This window comes from Lipotes vexillifer, unplaced genomic scaffold (genome assembly GCF_000442215.2).
Source record: "Lipotes vexillifer unplaced genomic scaffold, Lipotes_vexillifer_v1.1 scaffold880, whole genome shotgun sequence".
Lineage (NCBI taxonomy): Eukaryota > Metazoa > Chordata > Mammalia > Artiodactyla > Lipotidae > Lipotes > Lipotes vexillifer.
The window spans coordinates 502640-525033 of record NW_006776345.1 but is presented as its reverse complement, the minus strand read 5'-3'; the positions used below and the strand labels follow the sequence as shown (position 1 = coordinate 525033).

At 34.3% G+C, this 22394-nt stretch overlaps 1 protein-coding gene across 3 annotated transcripts in view; it reads left to right on the top strand.

The window, feature by feature from the left end:
- The window catches only part of ABCB7 (ATP binding cassette subfamily B member 7), a 152223-nt gene that overhangs the window by 57655 nt on the left and 72174 nt on the right, over window positions 1-22394 (top strand). Inside the window, exons 2-4 of one of the 3 annotated variants that reach the window (XM_007450337.1) lie at window positions 3774-3851; window positions 5869-5955; window positions 14912-15031. In XM_007450337.1, the coding sequence (XP_007450399.1) occupies window positions 3774-3851; window positions 5869-5955; window positions 14912-15031 (285 nt within the window). The remainder of the gene's footprint in view (window positions 1-3773; window positions 3852-5868; window positions 5956-14911; window positions 15032-22394) is intronic. The other 2 variants (XM_007450338.1, XM_007450339.1) reach the window with 2 other exon arrangements.

Genomic DNA, 22394 nt, shown 5'->3' with positions numbered 1-22394 from the left:
TTGCGGTACGTGGGCCTCTCACTGTTGTGGCCTCTCCCGTTGCGGAGCACAGGCTCCGTACACGCAGGCTCAGCGGCCATGGCTCACAGGCCTAGCCATTTCAGGGCATGTGGGATTTTCCCGGACCGGGGCACGAACCCGTGTCCCCTGCATTGGCAGGCGGACTCTCAACCACTGCGCCACCAGGGAAGCTCTGTAAATAAAGTTTTATTTGAGCACAGCCACACTCATTCATTTGTGTGGCACAAAAACAGCTGTGGCTGTTTTTGTGCCACAGTGACAGAGTTGAGTAGTTGTGACACAGATTATATGCCTGCAGACTCTAAAATATTTGCTTTCTGGCCCTTTAGAGAAAAAAAATTGCCAATCCCTGTTCTGGAGGCATCAAATTTTTTAGCAATATAGTTCAACCTGATGGTTTTGTGGTTTAATGAATGAATACTTTGGTGATGCGAGCTGCCCAAGATCCTTAAGCTGTTTGTTCTTTTATTCATTCATTGAACACACATTTATTGAATATCTAACACAATGAAGGAAATCCTTTTATCCTTCAACTTACAGTTGAGAAATATAATTACAAAGTCTAAGAAGTCAGTCTAACATTTTCTCTCCTCTCCCTCTCCCCCTCTTACCCCTCAGGTCCCCCACCCACCTCCCCCATTACTTCCTCTTCTTTTCTCCATACCCCTTCCCCCACAGCTAGTTTCCAAGAAGTTGGGAAGAAAACCAAGTTTCAATAACATTTATTTCAGACTTTTAAACTTTTAAAGTAAGTTAAGTGTAATTTTAAATTATAAGTTTCTCTTTAAAAATGTATCAAGAGCTTAATTTTAAATGTTTTAGGTTTATAATGATCAGATGATAACAATATTCATGCATGACTGTTTGATACTGTTAAGCATTACATGCATCATGGATGGATAATTGTAAACTTAGTTCTGTTTCCAAAGCCTCAGGAATGCAGAATATATAATTGACTCCAAAGTGCCCGATGGGTTGACAATTTATAAATTGCTCTTTAATATCTGTTTATTATTAGGTAATTCTTCAGGTGTTATAAACACTGAACATAACTTGTATTATGAAAGCTAACTATTCTAATAAAGGATGCAGTCATATTTAGTAATCACTAAAGAGTTATTTAATAGGATTATTTTTAGTAAAATTGAATTTTTACCTTAAAGGAAAAATGCAATTGTAATGGAATAGGTTTTGATTTTATTAGCCTCTGATGCTTGAATCTTAGTCTCATTTACATGGAGGTAGTTCTGTCTGCTAGATTGATGGTTTTAGTGCTGGTAAAACTTTTGTAAATAATTGAATGTTTACACAGAGCAAGATATTGTGCCTATGCAATTGTCTATCGAGGATTAATATTTTTATTAATTAGTGGACAGATAGTTCTGTTCTAGATAAGAGCATACATTATTATGCTTGGATGCCACAGATGACTTTTAGATTCTTCCAGAATTTCTTCTTTTTTTTAGGTAAAATAAAATGACTCTCCAGTGTTTTAACTTACATGCCTCTTCAAATGGACTGGCAGATTGTCATTTTCAGAATACTGCATTTGTATGTTATCTGAACAGTAGTCATGTCTGTTATTTTCAGTAATATATGTTTTATTTCTGTGTGTGTCTTTGGAGGGATGGTGTTATAAATAAATTCAGAGGCTAGATTAATTGAAGAAATAAACACAAGCTTCTCAATTAAGATTTTTAAAATCCAATTAATAAGTGCAGCATTTTCATTTCATTCCATAAAAATCACAGAATTTTAGAGTTGAAAGCGACCTTAGAGAGCATCTAGGCCAACCCTCTAATTTTCAAATCAAGTTTCAAAGAATTAATCATCTTGTTTTCCATTGTTGCCCTCCTCCATTTAAGTTTTTTGTTGTTGTTTTTGCTATAAAACCCTTCCTTCAGAGTTTTAAAAGTAGAGTTAATCCCTAACTTACAAATATATTGTGTTTCAGAAGTGTTTGTAAGTCTGTTGTTTAGAAGTCAGAACATTTTTTTCCATAGAAACAATATTTTAATTAGTGGTGGGACTAGCCCTCAAAAGGAGTTAACACATTATGTGGCTGTTGTTTTTGTTTTTGCTTTTGCAATGAAAGATGTTTTAAATAATCAATGCTGATTTTCTCTGGGGAACAGGAAGGAGATGGCATTGTAGAGGAGCATGTCAGAGGCTTTCTTTTTATCTGTTATTTCTTAGGTGGGGTAGCGAATACATATTTTGTTCATTATATTGTTTTCTGAACTTTTTATATGCTTGATATAGTTCATAGTTTTACAATGCTATCTTAGTAATAGAAGTTCAGTTTGAATGTGAACATTTAAAAATTATTTACCTTGAATCCTGATGCATAAGGGAAACATGGTTTGATTAGAGAAGGATAAAGAGATAGCTAGAAATTTTGAAGGGGTTTTATGGGTACTTTCAAGGGCTTAGATTTTTTGATAAATTACCTTTATTTTGACCAGTATCATTTTAGAAAGTATGTTTTTGCTGTTAATTTAAGTGTGTCACCAACATTTATCTTTGACCTATTGGCCATATATAGGTAACTTTTTGAGAGAGAATAAAGCAGGTGGATAGTCATTGTGAGATAACTGGGTAAATTTTGAAAGGCAAAGAAGATTAAATTGCATATGCATGTGCAGACATATGCAAGATCTTGCTTGAAATATAGTTACTTGAACTGGGGGCTTATGAAAAATAGGAAAATGAGGGAGTAAAGCTTGTATAAGGTCTGAGTAGGGTGAAAGGCAGTGAGGGAAACAATTGAGTTAAGCACCAGAAAGGTATCATTGACGGTCAAGGCTTATAGATGTTTTAGGGTACATGGCATGTTGTAGGAGCTTGGGTTTGGCAAGACAGTGTGCAAATAGCTATTAGTATTTTTGAAATTTTTATAATTGAGGGAATGCCTTATGTATTTACAAGTATACATAAACAGAAACCGCTACCATTCATTATGTTCTAGAAAACAACTGAGTTAATTTTCTCAGTAATTTGGTTAGCTTTTTTGTGTGTATGGAGGGTTTTTTTGGTTGATTTAATTTTTGCTCTTTTGCAGTATACAACATTGACTTTTATATAATAACGTTAATCCATTTGTACAACTCATGTATAGCTTAGCGAAAACCTAAGTACTACCTGCCTTTTGAGAGATTCTTGACCTAAGAAGCAAATTTTTCTTCACTAAATTGATGGTGCAGTTTAGAAGGATGTGTGTCCATTCTACAGATGTCTATTTTTTATTCTGCTTTCTTTCAACTCCACTTCTGGAATATTATCAAGACAAAAAATTGGCCCAAGAATCCATCACCTGGTTACAAACCTTGGCAAAAGTGATCTTGTGACCAGTGTCTAAATTTAGCATTCACATTAAGACTAAAGAGGGAGCACACACAAGGTAGAACATAATAAAATACAGTAAAGAGGGGAGTGTTTGAAAAGAGCATAGAAGCCATTTAAGAAAGCAATGGGGTTAAAAACTTCATAGGAGGCCTTCAGAAACAAAGAGAAACCTAGAGAGAAAGAGGGCAAAAAGAAAGTACAATTTGATACTTTTAATGGGTAATATAATTTACTTTATATCTGGACCACACATTTAATTTTTACCTTTTTAGGTATGTATTAGAAACATAACCATCTTTCTGATATTGGCTATGGTTTTACTTTTATGTATGTTTATGGACAATAAATCTATGAACATTAACTGTCCACTCTGAAACTTCTTCCCTCTTTTTTCTTCTCTTCTGCAGATCTCAGAGTCATTAAGACATACCACATGGCAGAGACTAGGAAAAGGCAATTCAAGACAGTTATTAGACGCTACAAGGGTAAGATGAAGCAGACACTTCTACATATAGCTAGGAAAAAGGTGTAAGCCCTTGGAGCATTTTCCAATTTATACTACATATTTTATATTTTCCAAATAATTTCCCTTTTTGTTTTTTTTCTAACTACTGGCAAGATGAATAAGATATGTTTTTGCTACTGGAAATGGAGAAAGAAATCTTGATATTTTTCTGCTCCTGAAGAAATCTGTCTGAATTTCTTGAGATCAATGCCAACTAGAGTAATGTTTTTAGAAAGCTTTTATAAATGTAATGGCAGCTTGTTTACACTTAAATTTATCCTGGTAATTTGTATGTGATATATGGAATGCTGTACATTTTTCAAGTGATTAAAGTTTCTTTACCTTAGAAGATGTTCAAATATCAGAATATCAAGGGACTGTAAGCTTATTAGAGCCTGTGGGGTAAAGTCATGTGAGTTTACATGTTGATGAGGGTTATTTTTCATTGCTAATGTAAGTGAAAGACGCCTTTAAAAATTCTCAGTGCTTTAAAATGAGACAAATAAATCTCCAAGATAGAAAGACTAGAAAATTAGAAGACAGTCTAAGTCCTGAGTACTTCCTTTATTTTTTCTTTTTGATTAACAATTATTTGCCATTAAGGTACAAAGCATTGTTCTAATTTATGCAGAAGCTGTAGAAATGAATTAGATTTTCCATTATTTAATTAAAGTTTTAAGTTAAGGTGCTCCATCTTCTCATTGTTTATAACACCACTGTATATTTATATTTTAATCTTTTGCTGTTTTGAAGACCTTATTATCTTGTGTGTTATTTACTAAGACCCCTTGATGTAACATTGCTCAGTCTTTTAGAGGGAAAGAATGTCACAAAGTGACATTGTCACACTAAATATTACCTTTTGATGTTTTCCCTTTCAACATGCTTTAAGATTGTTGATCCAAAAATCAGTAACCCATTTATGGCAGTTATGTTTTTGGGTCTCAACTGGTGAGAACAAGAAGGCACTTTTGCTTTCTGTAATTCCATTTTCATAGCTTGGTCCAGAGCTGATAACTCTTAGGATTCAGTATTGATACACGTTTGTGTTTGTAAAAAACTATGCCCTTGTTCATTAATTATTGATTATTATTAATGCTACTGAAGAAGCATTATTATATCCATGTAGTTAAGTAATTTTTTGAGGAAACACTTTAAAATTAGTAAGCCTAAATTTTAAGCTTAATCTTTACTATCTTTTCAACTATTATATTTTCTCAAATGATTTACTGTTTATATTTTTCTAACCTAAGCAGTAATCTAGGGCCTTTTAAAAAATTATAATAGGGAAGATATTTGCATATTTTCAAGACTAGTTGGGAAATTTATAGATAGCTTTGTTTTATAAGCTAATTCAACAAGCCCATGTACAAGACACTGTGGTATGGGCCATGGGAGATACAAGGATAAGAGACTGTCCCAAATCTTAAGAATTAACCATATAGTAGTAAAGACAAAACATGTATGCAGATTACTCTAGCATAAGATAGATTGTGAAGAAGTAAATTGTACTTTGTTTCTAAATATATATATTTGTAAGCCAGAATAATAAGAAAAAGAATCAGTTATGTAAGATCAACTATATTAAATTGTAAAGCAAAAATGTTATACACATGGAAAGCAAGTGGGATAGAATTAATTAACTGTATTATATACTTGCCAATGATAGAGTTACGGTCTACACAGTACCTTAGTAGCAAATGACAGTAAGAAAGCTGGTATAAGTCAAATAGAAGTATATTGCAAGTTAAATCTTTTAAACATTAATTTCAAAAACTATTTAGAGAAAGTAACTTCTGTATGAGTAATTTGTTATATCTCAATATTCTTTGTATAAATGTATCTGTAAGTTTATTATGAAGGTGTTTTACTTAGCTATGCTAGGCTTAAAGGTATGCCTCTGAATTTGTTGCGGGGGGGAAATTCACTAGATCAGATTTTTAAAGATCTGAAATTCTTGAATAGCTAATGGATAGCTTGGTATCATCTTCAACTAGGTTCTTCAGGTATGGCCACTGATAGAAAAGAGGACATGTTGGCATGGTCACGCAGGAGGAGGACTCCACACAGACCCAAAAGAAGGGGTAAGAGACAATAACAAGTACCTGGAAATTCCTATAGCTGATTGGAAGATAGATATATTAAAGATTGTTATATTACAGAATATTTTGATTGACTCATGTAACTGCAGGTTTTCTAATACAAAGCCATATGAATTGACAATGGTTATATAGATGAGATTTTCTCAAGCTTAAGACAAAAAATACCGTGATTGACTAAAAAAGAAGAAAAGTTAGTTACCAACCTAAATATTTTAGTTCTTTATTTTAAATAGCATTGGTTGTGGTTATTTGTTATATAATCTAGCATTATATATAGATAAATTACATTTAGCTCTTACAAGTAGTGTGTATGTGTGTTAAGGTTAATGTTTTCCCTTCTATACTCTTGGTTTAAAAAGATTCTAGAATGTCCCCTAGCTTCATGGTAAATCCTCCATTTACCTGATCCATTTATTTAATTATCCATATTCTTTATCATTATCATTATACAGACAAGCTAAACAGTAGGGCCACTGAAATCAAAAGATTTAATTGCACTACACTTTTTCTAAGTGAGTGAAACTGTCATTGGAATACTGTTACACAATTCTCCATCTGGTCCTCTTTCTCTAAGCTTGCCTTTATTATCTTCCTCTAACTTCACCCAACCAGTATATGCATGGTATCTCTAAGTAGAAATGATATTTTCAGGTTTATTGGCAAGTGAACAAATTTTATGTAAAAGTGCTCTCTAAATTGTAGAGAGATAAATAACTTTTATTTTATTGGTGCGAGGTGATTGGTAAGAAAACGTTTCCAGTGCTTTTCTCCCTGTTTCTTTAATCCCCCATGTAGCTTCTTTCACAGAACTCAAAACACATCACATTCATGTTTCTATCCCATTTTTACATATTAACATTTGTCCTGGTTGTCTTTAGAAACAACAAAGTATTATAAAATAGAATTTTAAAAAATTAATACAAATACTGAAATTTGTTTATCCATATATTATGGATATATGAATATGGCATGATATATCGTTAGCATGATATTTGTCAGCTTTCAGGATTGTCACGAAGGCCTCTTAAGGGTAGTTTGTAAGTAATGCTCTAAACAGACCAAAAATATGTTGACTAATACAGGAAAAGCAGTCTTAGACTCAAGCAATATAAACTTCTAGTTAGATTCTTTATTCTTCAGTAAAATAAAAACAAAGCAAAAATCATTGTAAATCTTTATATTTGATCTCTTCTTTATCGTTTGTTCCCTGCCATCTTTGTGTTACTTTAGCCTCATTAGCTAAAAAGAATCATAGGGTAATAGAGCATGAAGGCTACACCAGAAAAGAGGCAATATGGAGTTGAAGTTAAAAGCCTGAGCTCTGGAGCCAGACTGCCTAGATTTGAATCTTGGCTCCATCATTTCCTACTGGAATGACCATGAGCAAGATACTTAATCTCTGTATGTATCAGTTTCTTCATCTTTAAAATGGGGCTGATAATCATAGCAAAGGGGATTTGAATGAGTTAACTCCTCACACCATGCAAAGCTCTTGAATAGTGCCTGTCACACAGTAGGCAGTAAATATTAGCTGCTGTTACTGTAATGTGAGATTGTTAAGTCCTATACTCTGCAGTTGTCCATTCATTTTAAAAGTATGTATTATTGAATACCTGCGTTGTGCATAACTATGTTAAGTAAATGGAGATACAGTAATGAGCAAGACACAGTCCCTGCTGTTGAGAAACTTAACAGTTTAGATGGCAGAATATCTAAACTACCATGTAGAAATTTTATCACTCTGACAAGTTATAGATTTTACCTTATAACCAACTGAAACTTTTACCACTTTACTTTCTATGCATTTCTACTTGTATGTTCTTAAGCATTAACAGTGCTCCTCAGAAGGTATTTAAATCATTTGTTTATCCAATGTGGCTATAGTAAAGGGGTTGTGAAAAAAGAGTGGCAGTTTCAATATTTGGAAGCTCCTGTTGTTAAAATAGATGAATTAAAGTCTTACTTGTTTTATAATAGAATCTTCAGATTTTTAAAGGATTTTGGAACTTTGCTCCTGCATTTAAACTTTATTATGTGCCTCTTTGGGAGAAGCATCTGTTAGTAAATTTAGGTAATCCTGTGCTCATAATAAAAACACGAATAATGCAGAGCTTAATATAAGGACTGCTTCCTGGACTTTGCTTGACATAATCTTTTTTTAATGTTAGAAACATATCCTCATTGATTAGATATTGCCAGAAGCTAGTAGTATTGAAAGAGAGATTAGCATTTTCTAGAGCAATCAGAGGCTTTGATATAAATATTGATATAATCAAAGAAGTGAAACAGCAACTTAGAGTATTAAAAAATGGAGGATTGGAGAGAAAATGGAATAATAAGCCTCCAGGCTTGTTAAAATGAGTGGACACACAGACCAGTGGACAAGAATACCTGTATGACATGGAGAGGCCATTTTCCAGCTCTGATTACATCCATCATCAAGCAGACTTATGATCTTTATTTGATTTCTCAAATTGACTTCCCTTTGAGATAGAGAATTCACTGAGTGGCCAATGCAAATATCAGTCAACTTGGTAGTTTTTTTAATTATAAATTATTAAATTGACTGTTGGGTTCAAATCCATCTCATATATAGAATAAGCCATTTTTTCCTAGGGCCTTTTCGCTGCCATATAAGCTCTTCATTGCAGTTTCAGACCAACAGAGCTTAGAAAACAAACTTCAAGGTATAGAGAAAGCAACAATAATTGCAAAGCTTTTCCTGACAATTAATATATCTTTCCTCTCCCACCCATAAACTCATATGCTTATATCCCCAATAATGTGGGAAAAGCTTTTCACTTTCTAGATTTTTCCATTAGATATCTACTCAGATTTCTTACCTTTTGACCTAGCTTTTATCAAGCCACTGTTATCCCTAACAGTATTGAAGTAGTGGTTAAAATTATTCCTTTAATTGCAGTTAGTTATCTTTAGCTTGGATTGAAGAGACAGTTCTTTGGATGGTTTGCGTATCCTTGAAATTGTGGGCATTTCCAAAGTCTCTGCTAAATTAGTTCTTTAGAGAGAAAACATTCAGCCTATAGCCCACATTTATACAAAACAAATAGCATCCAAAATTTTTTGGTATATTTTTTTTCTTCCTCTCCATAAGTTTTGCCCCCAAGTAGTTTCCTTCTAAACCAATCCCTTGATTCTGTGAGTTAGAACATTTCTTGCTAGTGAAATTTAGAATGTCTCTAAAACCAGAATTCTTATATAAATTCACCTTGCAAGAAAAGGTGATTCTGCTATCTTTATCAAAAATCTTTTTTTTTTCTTACTCTTTCATTTTCCTATCGAAGCCCAGTGGGCTCCACTCCCTTGAAATGAGTGGACTTTTGGTAGAAAAAATTGTTCTTGCTTCAGTGCTAAACAGCCTTTTCTGGTGAGAAATATGAAATCACTGACTTGAGAAGCAAAATGTATTCAGTTTATCAATATACAGTTATCTGTAATATCTGAGAATTCTACCAGGTGAGCTGCTCCAGGTGTGTTTTAATTTTTTAGTTGTCCTTTCTGTCCACATGGTTATTAGCTATAGGTATTCACTTAGAGTACTTATGACTATGAGCAACTGCATCTTTCCCTCAGGTCATGCTGTTAAATTGAGCAGTGCTGCATATAAGCAGTACAGTTTGTGGCTTTCCAGTTATACACTATTGGGTCAGGTACTTCCAGTGTTACTTTTGTATTTGTTTTTGGCCTACTGTGCTGTTTCAGCTCCCTGTGTACAAGTAGATATTCCTTTCATTATTTTTTCTTACCTGCCCAGCCTCATAAAGCTTATTAAGCTATATATTAATACCAAATAAATAAATATTTAAAAATCCGTGAAAAGTTGTGATGACTTAATAAATCGAGCATTTAGGTGTTCCTCCTGGAACTTGTCCTCATGTGCTTAAGAATAGTTAATTCATTAATTGAATAAATATTTATTGGGCATTGTTTCTAGTATCAAGCAAGTTTCTTCTCTGGTACCTGCTGTTTTCTTTTTGTCCAGCTTGTTTTCACTTACTTTCATCTCTTCTTTGATAGCTCTCTGATGTCTCCAAACCTTTTCTTCCAAACTCATTTCTAGGGGGAAAAAAATTCAGTACAATTTTGTTATCATTCAAAGATCTTAGTGAGCCAATTTGAATTCCTTCTTTTGTTACTTTTGTGTTTTTATTCTGAATCTAATTGCTTTCCTTTATTATGGCTAGCTAATTCCAGTATATAGTTGAGACCTTTCTAAAAACTTTTATTCCTCATACTAACATATTAGTAGTTTTACAGTGTAATGGGGCTTAGAATATCAGTTTCATGTTTTGAACTTGAGGCTATCTAGCTACAGCAAGAAGGCCACATTGTATATGATAGCAGAGGAGGAAAGTAGATTGACTCCTACTTTTACAGGCTTTTTAATATTTCTATAGTGTTCATTTTAGAGAACTTTTGTTATCATGATGTAGTAATCACAGTTATGTTTTTAAAACAACTTCTAAATTCTATGTACTGTGAAAATTATAAAAGTTAAAGAATTTCATAAAATTTCATATTTTCTGTTTATGTGTAAGCAAGGCTTAAAGAAAAACTACTATGATATCAACCATTGATTACTTCAGGGATTTTGACCCCTGAAAAAGAACTTTCTTTTCTTAAATCATTGGGTATTTTTCCCACTATACTATAATATAATTACTCCTTACATAGTGTGTTTTCAAATAATTCAATTTCTTGTCATCCTCCTTGATCACTTCCTACATTTCTCACCTTTTCTTTAAGAATGTGATCTTAAAATGGTGCATATGCTATTTGTATTGCTCAGCCTGAAATGGAGAGATGAGTTGATGTGAAGATGATATCTGATTCAGCCTTAAGCTGCAACTGGTCTCTTTTCAGCTTCAGATAAGTCTTTTGTCTTTCAGGATTACCATTGGGTGTCCAGTATGAATTAACTGTGGTGATTTTGAAAGGGGGTATATTATCAGGAATAAGTTGGTTTAAAATACTTTAAAAATGTGCCTCAGCCTCTGAAATGCCTCTTGATTTGGCCTGCTCTTTAAAAAAGACGTTATTTTTCAAACGTTGTAGTTTATCCAAACTATAACTGAAAGACATGTACTTTAAAGCCTAATGGACTCATAATGCATGATTACACAACTTTAGAACCCATTTTGTTAAATGAGGTGGTGACATTTTATGCGCTATTAAGCCAACTAGAATAATTTTTTTGCTCTTAGCCATAACTTCTCTGTGTCCTTATTGAAGAAATTTTGGGGTGTGTTGTAGAAGGTTTTTGACAAGAGAGAGTGTTTCTAAAGATATGTGGAAACAGGGCCTTTTTGTTATTATTCCCTCAAGAAAAATAAGACAGAGGAAACTTGTGAAATGGGGAAGTAGTTGAAATGTCGCAGTTTGTGTTATAACACATCAAATTATATTTGTTTCGTATTAGTTCAATTGGAAAAGTGAATTTTAAAATTACAGCCTTATTCCCTTTTTAAAAATACCCTACCAGTTATGAGAGCTCATATGTGTGAGTGTATGTGTGTATAAAATAAAGCATTAAGAGCTATACTTACAGCATTTCATGTTTTTGCAATCCAGTGTATTTAAAGCAGCTCAAGAAGGTAGTCCTGTTTTCAGTACAATATGAACAGTTTTATTTCTATTACTGTTTACTCAATAAACTGAATAAAAGAGACTAAAAAGTAGTTTGCTGAGTCTTGGATGAAATAACTATAATATAAAGCTACCCTGTATAATATAATGTGTTGTCCTGGGTTTCTTATATGTTGACAGTTTCCCCCCATTCTTTACTGTGCAAATCTACTTGAAATTGTCTAACTTTTCCCCCCAAAATAAATTAAATTTTCTACTTATTATATGTGAACTACAGAAAACAAAAAAGCAAAAAGAATATTAAAAATCATCAATGATTCCATCTATTCACAGCTACTGACGTTAACACTTTGGGGGTATTGCTTTCCAGGTCCATTTGTATGCATGTGTAAACTCATACACACATAACATTTTTTTCCACAAAAAATGTTTTGTACTCTGCTTTTTTCACTTAACATGTTTCTGTGTCACTGCATATATTTCTGAATGGCTATATTTTGCTGTATGCATTCACTGTAACTTGTTTACATGATTCTCCACTGTTGATCATTTAGCCTAAACCCAATTTTTCCCCTATTAAAACAGCATGGGAATGAACATCCTTATGGCTAAATTTTTCATCCCTTTATTCATTGAGTACCTTTACTGTGTGTCAGCCATTGTGTTTGGTATTGGGTTACAACAGTGAGCACAAAACACAAAGTTACTACTCATGTGGAATTTAAATTCTAGCAGGAGAGCAGTTGTTAATCAGATAATCACATTGTTGAGTATGTAGTTTATAACTGAAATGGATTCTCTGAAAGAAAAGGAATACTGTTCTGTGAGAGAATATAGCCAAGGATCCTGACAGGGGTTAGGGAAGACCTCATTGAGGAAGTGCTGCTTGAGCTGACAGTTAACTAATTGGGAAGAAGTTGAGGGCAGGTTGGTGTTTCAGAGAGAGAGATTATTCCAGACAAAGTGAAAGGTATTGTGCAAAGACCTTGTGGCAGGAGGGATTATAGTCTGAGGAGCTGAAAGAAAGGTAGTGTGTTGTGAACACTGAAAGCAGTAGTATAAGACATGACTAGAGAGGAAGCTAGGGGCCAGGGCAAGCAGAGCCTCATAAGCCATGGTATGGACTTTGATCTTTATCCTAGGAGTGATAGGATTCCATTGAAGGGTTTTTCTGTTTGTTTGTTTACTTCAATTTATATTTTTTATTAATTAAAATTTTTAATATTTTTAAAAGGTAACACATTCACATGGTTCAAAATTCAGAAGGAACAAAAGGATACAGAATTAAAATAAAATCTTCCCCCTACCCTGTTCCCCTTCCAGAGGCAAACATTATTACCAATTTCTTTGGTATCTTTCCAGAGATGATCTTTGAATATAAAAACAAATATTTGGGAGTGCCCATCTCTTAACAATTTCACCAAAACAAAGCATTATCTTTGCTAATCTGATCGGATAAAAAATATATCAGAGTTGTTTTAATTTGCACTTTTTATTTGTATGAGTAAAGTTGAGCATCTTTTTATATTTAGGGCCGTGTGTGTGTGTGTGTGTGTGTGTGTGTGTGTGTGTATTTAGCAATGCTTTATTTTTACTTTTTGAATTTTTGAATTTTATTTTTTATACAACAGGTTCTTATTAGTTATCTATTTTATGCATGTTATATACATTGAAGGATTTTAAACTGAGTAATATCTGATTGCAGGCTGAACTAATCGGACCAGGAGCAGAGCGGATGCAAGGAGATCACTTAGGAGATTGTTGCAGTGGTTTATGTGAGAAAGATGATAGCTTGGATTACGTTTGTGGTGGAAACAGAAAGAAGTAGACAAATTCAAGAGATTTTTAGGAAGTAAAATTGATTCAACTTGGAGAATATTCATATATTTTTTTAAAGCATTAAGTTCCCAGAAGTGGAATTCTCAACACAAAGGGCAGAATTATTTTAAAAGCTTATGGCAGATATCAAATTGCTTTCCAGAAAGATTATTTCAGTGCACTCTCCCATTAGCAGTGTATTAGAGTACCTATTTCCATATACCTTCACCAACAATGAGCATTAACTTTCTTCTTATTTTTTAATACCTTTTACAGAAATTGATTAGATACTTCAATTTTTTTAATACATTTATTTATTTATTTAATTTATTTTTGGCTGCACTGGGTCTTCGTTGCTGCATGCAGGCTTTTCTCTAGTTGCAGTGAGCAGGGGCTACTCTTCGTTGTGATGCGTGGGCTTATTGCTGTGGCTTCTCTTGTTGCGGAGCATGGGCTCTAGGCACATGGCTTCAGCAGTTGTGGTCTAGAGTGCCAGGCTTTTCTCTAGTTGCAGTGAGCAGGGGCTACTCTTCGTTGTGATGCGTGGGCTTATTGCTGTGGCTTCTCTTGTTGCGGAGCATGGGCTCTAGGCACATGGCTTCAGCAGTTGTGGCTTGCGGGCTCTAGAGTGCAGGCTCAGTAGTTGTGGCACATGGGCTTAGTTGCTCTATGGCATCTGGGATCTTCCCGGACCAGGGCTCGAACCCGTGTCTCCTGCACAGGCAGGCGGACTCTCAACCACTGCACCACCAGGGAAGCCCAGATACTTCAGTTTTTAAAATGGGGATTATTTCACCAACTAAAATAATATAGTAGTTTGGGAATGTGTGTACATATTCTTATTTTGGCTTTGGAAAGTGTAGGTTTCATTCTTAATATTCTGTTTCTAAAAGCTGAAACTAAAACAAAAAGATTTAATGGGAATGTTGCCTCGGGAACTTGGGAAAAAGAAAAATGTATGGTAGATTTAAGTCAGATTAAGTATGACTGGAAAGTTATGTTTTTGTTGAAATTTTTAATAACCCAGCTTCTGTTCTATATAGTCAATGCCAAGACTCATACTTTCCTAAACACTGTACTGTAACTGTGCTCTGTCATGAGGATGGACTTAGGGTTCCAAAATATCTTACATAAACATACTGATAAAGAGGCCAAACGTATGTAAAGATTTTGACCAAAAAGATGGAAATATGGAAATATTTCTTAAATTTTATGTAATATTTTGATAGCTTAATAAGAAATAAATGTATAGATAACTTCAAATAAATGTATGGATAACTTTTTGACAATATGAGGATGGCTATAGCTGAAAGTAAGAAATTTAGAGAAATAGCTTTTTAAAAACTATTGAAATAGTTTGAGTTTAAAAGATATTGACCTTAGATTCAGAATAAAAGTTATATTTGTAATGTTTTCGTATTTTCCTCAAATATTTACATAATTCTACACTATTGAACTATATTTATTTTTGAAATGACATGTTACTCACTGCTTTTGTTCTCTCTTTCAACAGTTAAAAGATGTTGATACTCAGAAAATCATAAAAGCAATGCTCTCTTATGTGTGGCCCAAAGACAGGCCAGATCTACGAGCTAGGGTTGCCATTTCCTTGGGATTTTTGGGTGGAGCAAAGGTAAGAATAAGAGAAATTATGTATTGTTTGTTGCTATAACTAGGAAATACTGTGACATTTTCTAGTAAAGAAACTTAGGCTGATATAAGTCACTTTGGGGAGTATTGTCAACATTTAGGGCCCTCGTTTATGTAACTCTTCTATTCAGTCAGCAGAAATTATACGATAATGCCTTCTTTATCTATGTATCAGACTTATAACAGCCTCAACCTAATGAAATTCTTCCTGAAACCAGTGTAAGATATAGGATCGTGGGTTGTAACAAAGTATAAGGAACTTGTAAAAGAAGCTCCTCAGAGTACTGCTGGCTTTTATTTACTACATATTTCTGGTAAGCTTAGTTTTCAGTTCCTAGTAAATTGAAAAGAGGATGAAGACATTTTAGGTACATTAATAGTCATAAGTGGTAAACAGCAGTGTGACATGAAGGGAAAAATAAAACAGAAAAACTTAAAAAAACCCAAAAGCCAAAAAGCTGGGCATTTTGGTACATTCAGTATAGGGACCCTCTACATCTTAGCAGCCTCCTCAGTTCATCACTATACTGTAACACATTTTAATAAGGCAAAGTTATGAAAATGATTCTGGGCTTTCAAGAAGAACTCCTTTCAATTTATTCAGATTTTAAAGTCAGTGAATTCTATTATCCTTAGGTACAATATATAGTCATAGTACATATTATAGTCTCAAGTCAGGCTTCCTGGGCTATGCCTCTTACTAACCTTGTAACCTTGGGTAAATTGCTTACTGTCTGTTCCTTGGTTTCCCAATTTGTAAAATAAGGTAAAATAGGGTTGTCATAAGAATTAAATAAATTAACATATAAAAGACTTAGAACAGTACCTGGCACATAGGAAAACATTATATACGTGTTAAAATAAAAATAGATTTGGATTTCCATCAGAAATATGGGAAAAAAAAAAGGTCTGCTCAAAAGTATAAATGAGATTTGGCTATAATTTGGTTATCATTCTATGTATAAGGGTTAATACATTGTTTTAGAACCCAGTTCTTATCACTTATTTCTTCTCTGTGTCCTGTGTGTTCCCTTTTATTTACTCATTCTTTACCCTATCCTAAAAATATTTACTGAGAACTTGTCATACTAGTATGGTTCTTGGCCCTGCAGGGTATTCAAATATGAATAAAGCACATTTTTTTCCCTCAAATTATAAGGATAAGACAAGTTTTACTTATTGTCATAATACAACATAGGCCATAAATGATTGAAAATAAGTACCATTCAAGTATTGGAGGGCTTCAAAGGAAAGAACCACCAATATGGGGAGTCAGGAAAGGTTTCACAGAGGAAGTGATGTCTGAGATAGGCCTGGATTGATGAGTAGGATTGTTACACGTATAGGAATAACATGGACAAGATGAGAGAGATCATATAGTATGAGTGGAGAAGTGAGTAGTCCAGTTTTGCTCTAATGAGGAGATAATGTTTCAGAGGAATTAGAAGTAATCTTGGAAAGATAAATAGAATTCCTACTGTGAAATACCTTAACTGTAAAACTGTAAAATTTATTTAATCATGTTGGAAGTAGGAACTTCTGTTTGGAGTAGAAGAGTAATAAGGTTAGAGCTGTACTTTAGGGAATTAATTTGACTGTTGTATAAGATGAATTAGGGTGGTGAGAGACCTAAAGTAGGGATACCATTCATTCATTTTCATTTCATGCATTCATTCAGCAAACACCAGGCAGTTAGGAGGCTAATGTAATAGCCTAGATGAGAAGTAATAGTAGTTTGTACTGGAGCGGATGATAGAGATGATAATATGGAGAGAAGAGATGCCAGGGATATTGTGAATTAAGGGAGGTAGAATCAACAAGACTTAGCAATGGATGAGATATTAAAAGTAAAAAACAGAATAGGATTCAAAGATGATGCCAAGGATGAGAGAATGATAATGCCTTTAACAGAAGTAGGTAGTAAGTCAGGAAGTCTTGTTTGGGAAGATGAAAATTTTGGTTTTGGGCATGTTAAGTTTGAGGTGCCAGTGGAACATCAAGTGGCTCATAATACAAAATGCAAGACAAGCTCAGGAAGGAGTCCAGGGCTAGAGATATTGAGGTGATAGTTGAAACAATACAAATTACTGAGTTCATCAAAGAAAAGAACAGAAATAGACAACAACTGCAGATGTCACTTGTGATAAATGTGTTCCTGTAGGGAAGTAAATAATAGTGGAAAAAGGGAAGGCATGATTAGAGAGTAAAACCAAAGTAATTCAGTCAGACTCCATCTATTTTCTTGTCTCCTTTCTCCTCTATGGGCTCTGGTGAGTACTCTCCCAGCGAACTTCCCTGGGAGAGAATTTAAATGAAGATTCTGAGCAACAAACCAAGAATCCGTGCTTTATTCTCTTTGTCAAGCCGAAAAGAGAGAACTGTATTACAAATCTAATTTTGTTAGCTAATGTTGAAAAATTTTAACTCATATTCATTTTTAGAACAGTATTTGGTTGCTGAATTGTCTTTTACCTACAAATTACTGATCTTCTGAGCTCCTGTGCAAGGCAGAATTAGCAAATTGTCCTTTATTCCTTCATGTGATTGTAAGTACCTTGCTGACAAGTTAAAGCCAGATTGTTTTCTGGACTTTCTTTTGAATTGAAGAGAGCAGATTAGAAGATGACCAAGCTAGTCAAAGGGAGGAGTCCTAAGTACTGACATTTGTGTTAGACTTTGTTTTTAGAGTGAATTTCAGTCCTTCAAAATGTAAATTTTTGTTGCTTGGTGACAGGTCGATATCAGGTATAAAATGCAGACCAAGTTAACATCCATAAGGACTGAAATATTTTCAGAAGACTAATATTTGATTCTTCTGTCAACAAATACTGAGCACCCATAGAATGGAAAGTGCTGTACTAATCTCATAAACTGATTACAAGTAAACAGAAATTATTATAGAGAAATAAGTTTTCCAAATGTATGTTTGATTTCTTTTGGATCAGGAAAAGGAGGAAATTACCAGGTGTTATGATGCATGCTGGTACTTTCAGATCATATATATTAAAAGTTTTCTTTTACTAGGTAGGAACTACACCACAGAGCAACTTGAGGAATGTAGAGCATAGTAGTAGCATTTAACCATTCCTAACATCATTTGTTCAGCTTCTATACTGTCCTCAGTTTAAAAATAATCACTCTCCCAAATCTTTAAAACCTAGTCATTATTTATTTATTTATTTAACACCTTTATTGGAGTATAATTGCTTTACAGTATTGTGTTAGTTACCAATATATAACAAAGCGCATCAGCTATATGTATACATATATCCCCATATCCCCTGCCTCTTGTGACTCCCTCCCACTCTCCCTATCCCACCCCTCTAGATGGATACAAAGCACCTAGCTGATCTCGCTGTGCTATGCGGCTGCTTCCTACTAACTAGCTGTTTTACATTTGGTAGTGTATATATGTCCATGCCACTCTCGCACTTCGACCCAGTTTACCCATCCCCCTCCCCATGTCCTCAAGTCCATTCTCTACATCTGTGTCTTCATTCCTGTCCTACCCCTAGGTTCTTCACAACGTTTTTTTTTTTCCTTTAGATTCCATATATATGTGTTAGCATATGGTATTTGTTTTTCTCTTTCTGACTTACATCACTCTGTATGACAGTCTCTAGGTCCATTCACCTCACTACAAATAACTCAATTTCATTTCTTTTTATGGCTGAGTAATATTCCATTGTATATATGTGCCACTTCTTCTTTATCCATTCATCTGTCGATGGACACTTAGGTTGGTTCCATGTCCTGGCTATTGTAAATAGAGGTGCAATGAACATTGTGGTGCAGGACTCTTTTTGAATTATGGTTTTCTCAGGGTATATGCCCAGTTCTATTGTCAGTTTCTTAAGGAACCTCCATACTGTTCTCCATAGGGGCTGTATCAATTTACATTCCCACCAGCAGTGCAGGAAGGTTCCCTTTTCTCCACACCCTCTTCAGCATTAATTGTTTGTAGATTTTTTGATGATGGCCATTCTGACTGGTATGAGGTGATAGATACCTCATTGTAGTTTTGATTTGCATTTCTGTAATGATTAACAATGTTGAGCATCCTTTCATGTGTTTGTTGGCCATTTGTATATCTTCTTTGGAGAAATGTCAGTTTAGGTCTTCTGCCCATTTTTGGATTGGGTTGTTTGTGTTTTTGATATTGAGCTGCATGATCTGCTTGTATATTTTGGAGATTAATCCTCTGTCAGTTGCTTTGTTTGCAAATATTTTCTGCCTTTCTGAGGGTTCTCTTTTCCTCTTGCTTATGGTTTCCATTGCTGTGCAAAAGCTTTTAGATTTCATTAGGTTTATTTTTGTTTTTATTTCCCTTTCTCTAGGAGGTGGGTCAAAAAGGATATTGCTGTGATTTATATCATAGAGTGTTCTGCCTGTGTTTTTCTCTAAGAGTTTGATAGTGTCTGGCCTTACATTTAGGTCTTTAATCCATTTTGAGTTTATTTTTGTGTATGGTGTTAGGGAGTGTTCTAATTTCATTCCTTTACACGTAGCTGTGCAGTTTTCCCAGCACCACTTATCAAAGAGGCTGTCTTTTCTCCATTGTATATTCTTGCCTCCTTTCTCAAAGATAAGGGGACCATATGTGTATGGGTTTATCTCTGGCCTTTCTATCCTGTTCCATTGATCTGTATTTCTGTTTTTGTTGCAGTACCATACTGCCTTGATTACTGTAGCTTTATAGTATAGTCTGAAGACAGGGAGCCTGATTCCTCCAGCTCCATTTATCTTTCTCAAGATTGCTTTGGCTTTTCAGGGTCTTTTGTGTTCCCATACAAATTGTGAAATTTTTTGTTCTAGGTCTGTAAAACCTGCCATTGTTAGTTCGATAGGGATTGCTTTGAATCTGTAGATTGCTTTGTGTAATATATTCATTTCCCCAGGGTTGCTTCTTCCAATCCAAGAACATGCTATATCTCTCCATCTATTTGTATCATCTTTAATTTCTTTCTCAGTGTCTTACAGTTTTCTGCATACAGGTCTTTTGTCTCCTTGGGTAGGTTTATTCCTAGGTATTTTATTCTTTTGTTGCACTGGTAAATGGGAGTGTTTCCTTAATTTCTCTTTCAGATTTTTCATCATTAGTGTATATACAAGAGATTTCTGTGCATTAACTTTGTATTCTGCTACTTTACCAAATTCATTGATTAGCTCTAGTAGTTTTCTGGTAGCATCTTACGATTCTCTATGTACAGTATCATGTCATCTACAAACAGTGACAGTTTTACTTCTTCTTTTCCGATTTGGATTCCTTTTATTTCTTTTTCTTGTCTGATTGCTGTGGCTAAGGCTTCCAAAACTATGTTGAATAATAGTGGTGCGAGTGGGCAACCTTGTCTCATTCCTGATCTTAGTGGAAATGGTTTCAGTTTTTCACCATTGAGAACGATGCTAGCTGTGGGTTTGTCATATATGGCCCTTATTATGTTGAGATAAGTTCCCTCTATGCCTACTTTCTGGTGTGTTTTTATCATAAAAAGGTGTTGAATTTTATCAAATCTTTTTCTATTGAGATTATCATATGGTTTTTATCCTTCAGTTTGTTAATATGGTTTATCACATTGACTAATTTGCGTATATTGAAGAACCCTTGCATTCCTGGGATCAACCCCACTTGATCATGGTGTATGATCCTTTTAATGTGCTGTTGGATTCTGTTTCCTAGTATTTTGTTGAGGATTTTTGCATCTATGTTTGTCAGTGATATTGACCTGTAGTTTTCTTTTTCTTGTGACATCTTTGTTGGTTTTGGTATCAGGGTTATGGTGGCCTCATAGAATGAGTTTGGGAGTGTTCCTCCCTCTGCTATATTTTGGAAGGATTTGAGAAGAATAGATGTTAGCTCTTCTCTAAATGTTTGATAGAATTCACCTGTGAAGCCATCTGGTTGGTTCTGGGCTTTCTTTGTTGGAAGATTCTTAATCCAGTTTCAATTTCAGTGCTTGTAATTGGTCTGTTCATATTTTCTGTTTCTTCCTGGTTCAGTCTTGGAAGCTTGTGCTTTTCTAAGAATTTGTCCATTTCTTCCAGGTTGTCCATTTTATTGGTGTAGAGTTGCTTGTAGAGAGATCATGATCCTTTGTATTTCTGCAGTGTCAGTTGTTACTTCTTTTTCATTTCTAATTCAAGTGATTTGAGTCTTCTCCCTTTTTTTCTTGATGAGTCTGGCTAATGGTTTATCAGTTTTGCTTATCTTCTCAAAGAACCAGCTTTTAGTTTTATTGCTCTTTGCTACTGTTTCCTTCATTTCTTTTTCATTTATTTCTGATCTGATCTTTATGATTTCTTTCCTTCTGCTGACTTTGGGGTTTTTTTTTTCTTCTTTCTCTGATTGCTTTAAGTGTAAGGTTAGGTGGTTTATTTGAGATGTTTCTTATTTCTTGAGGTAGGATTGTGTTGCTATAAGCTTCCCTCTTAGAACTGCTTTTGCTGCATCCCATAGGTTTTGCATCATCATGTTTTCATTATCATTTGTTTCTAGGTATTTTTTGATTTCCTGTTTGATTTCTTCAGTGATCTCTTGGTTATTTAGTAGTGTATTGTTTAGCCTCCATGTGTTTGTGTTTTTTACAGACTTTTCCCTGTAACTGATATCTAGTTCCATATTGTTGAGGTCAAAAAGATGCTCAATACAATTTCAATTTTATTAAATTTACCAAGGCTTGATTTGTGACCCAAGATATGATCTATCCTGGACAGTGTTCCATGAGCACTTAAGAAGAAAGTGTATTCCGCTGTTTTTGGATGGAATGTCCTGTAAATATCAGTTAAGTCCATCTTGTTTAATGTATCATTTAAAGTTTGTGTTTCCTTATTGATTTTCATTTTGGATGGTCTGTCCATTGGTGAAAGTGGGGTGTGAAAGTCCCCTACTATGATTGTGTTACTGTCGATTTCCCCCTTTATGGCTGTTAGCATTTGCCTTATGTATTGAGGTGCTCCTATGTTTGGTGCATAGACATTTACAATTGTTATATCTTCTTCCTGGCTCGATCCCTTGATCATTATATACTGTCCTTCTTTGTCTCTTGTAATAATCTTTATTTTAAAGTCCTGTATTGTCTGATATGAGAATTGCTACTCCAGCTTTCTTTTGATTTCCATTTGGGTGGAATATCTTTTTCCATCCCCTCACTTTCAGTCTGTATGTGTCCCTAGGTCTGAAGTGGGTCTCTTGTACACAGCATATATACAGGAATTGTTTTTGTATCCCTTCAACCAGTGTATATCTTTTGGTTGGAGCATTTAATCCATTTACATCTAAGGTTGTTATCAGTATGTATTTTCTTAATTGTTTTGGGTTTGTTTTTTTTTTTTTTTTTTTTTTTTCC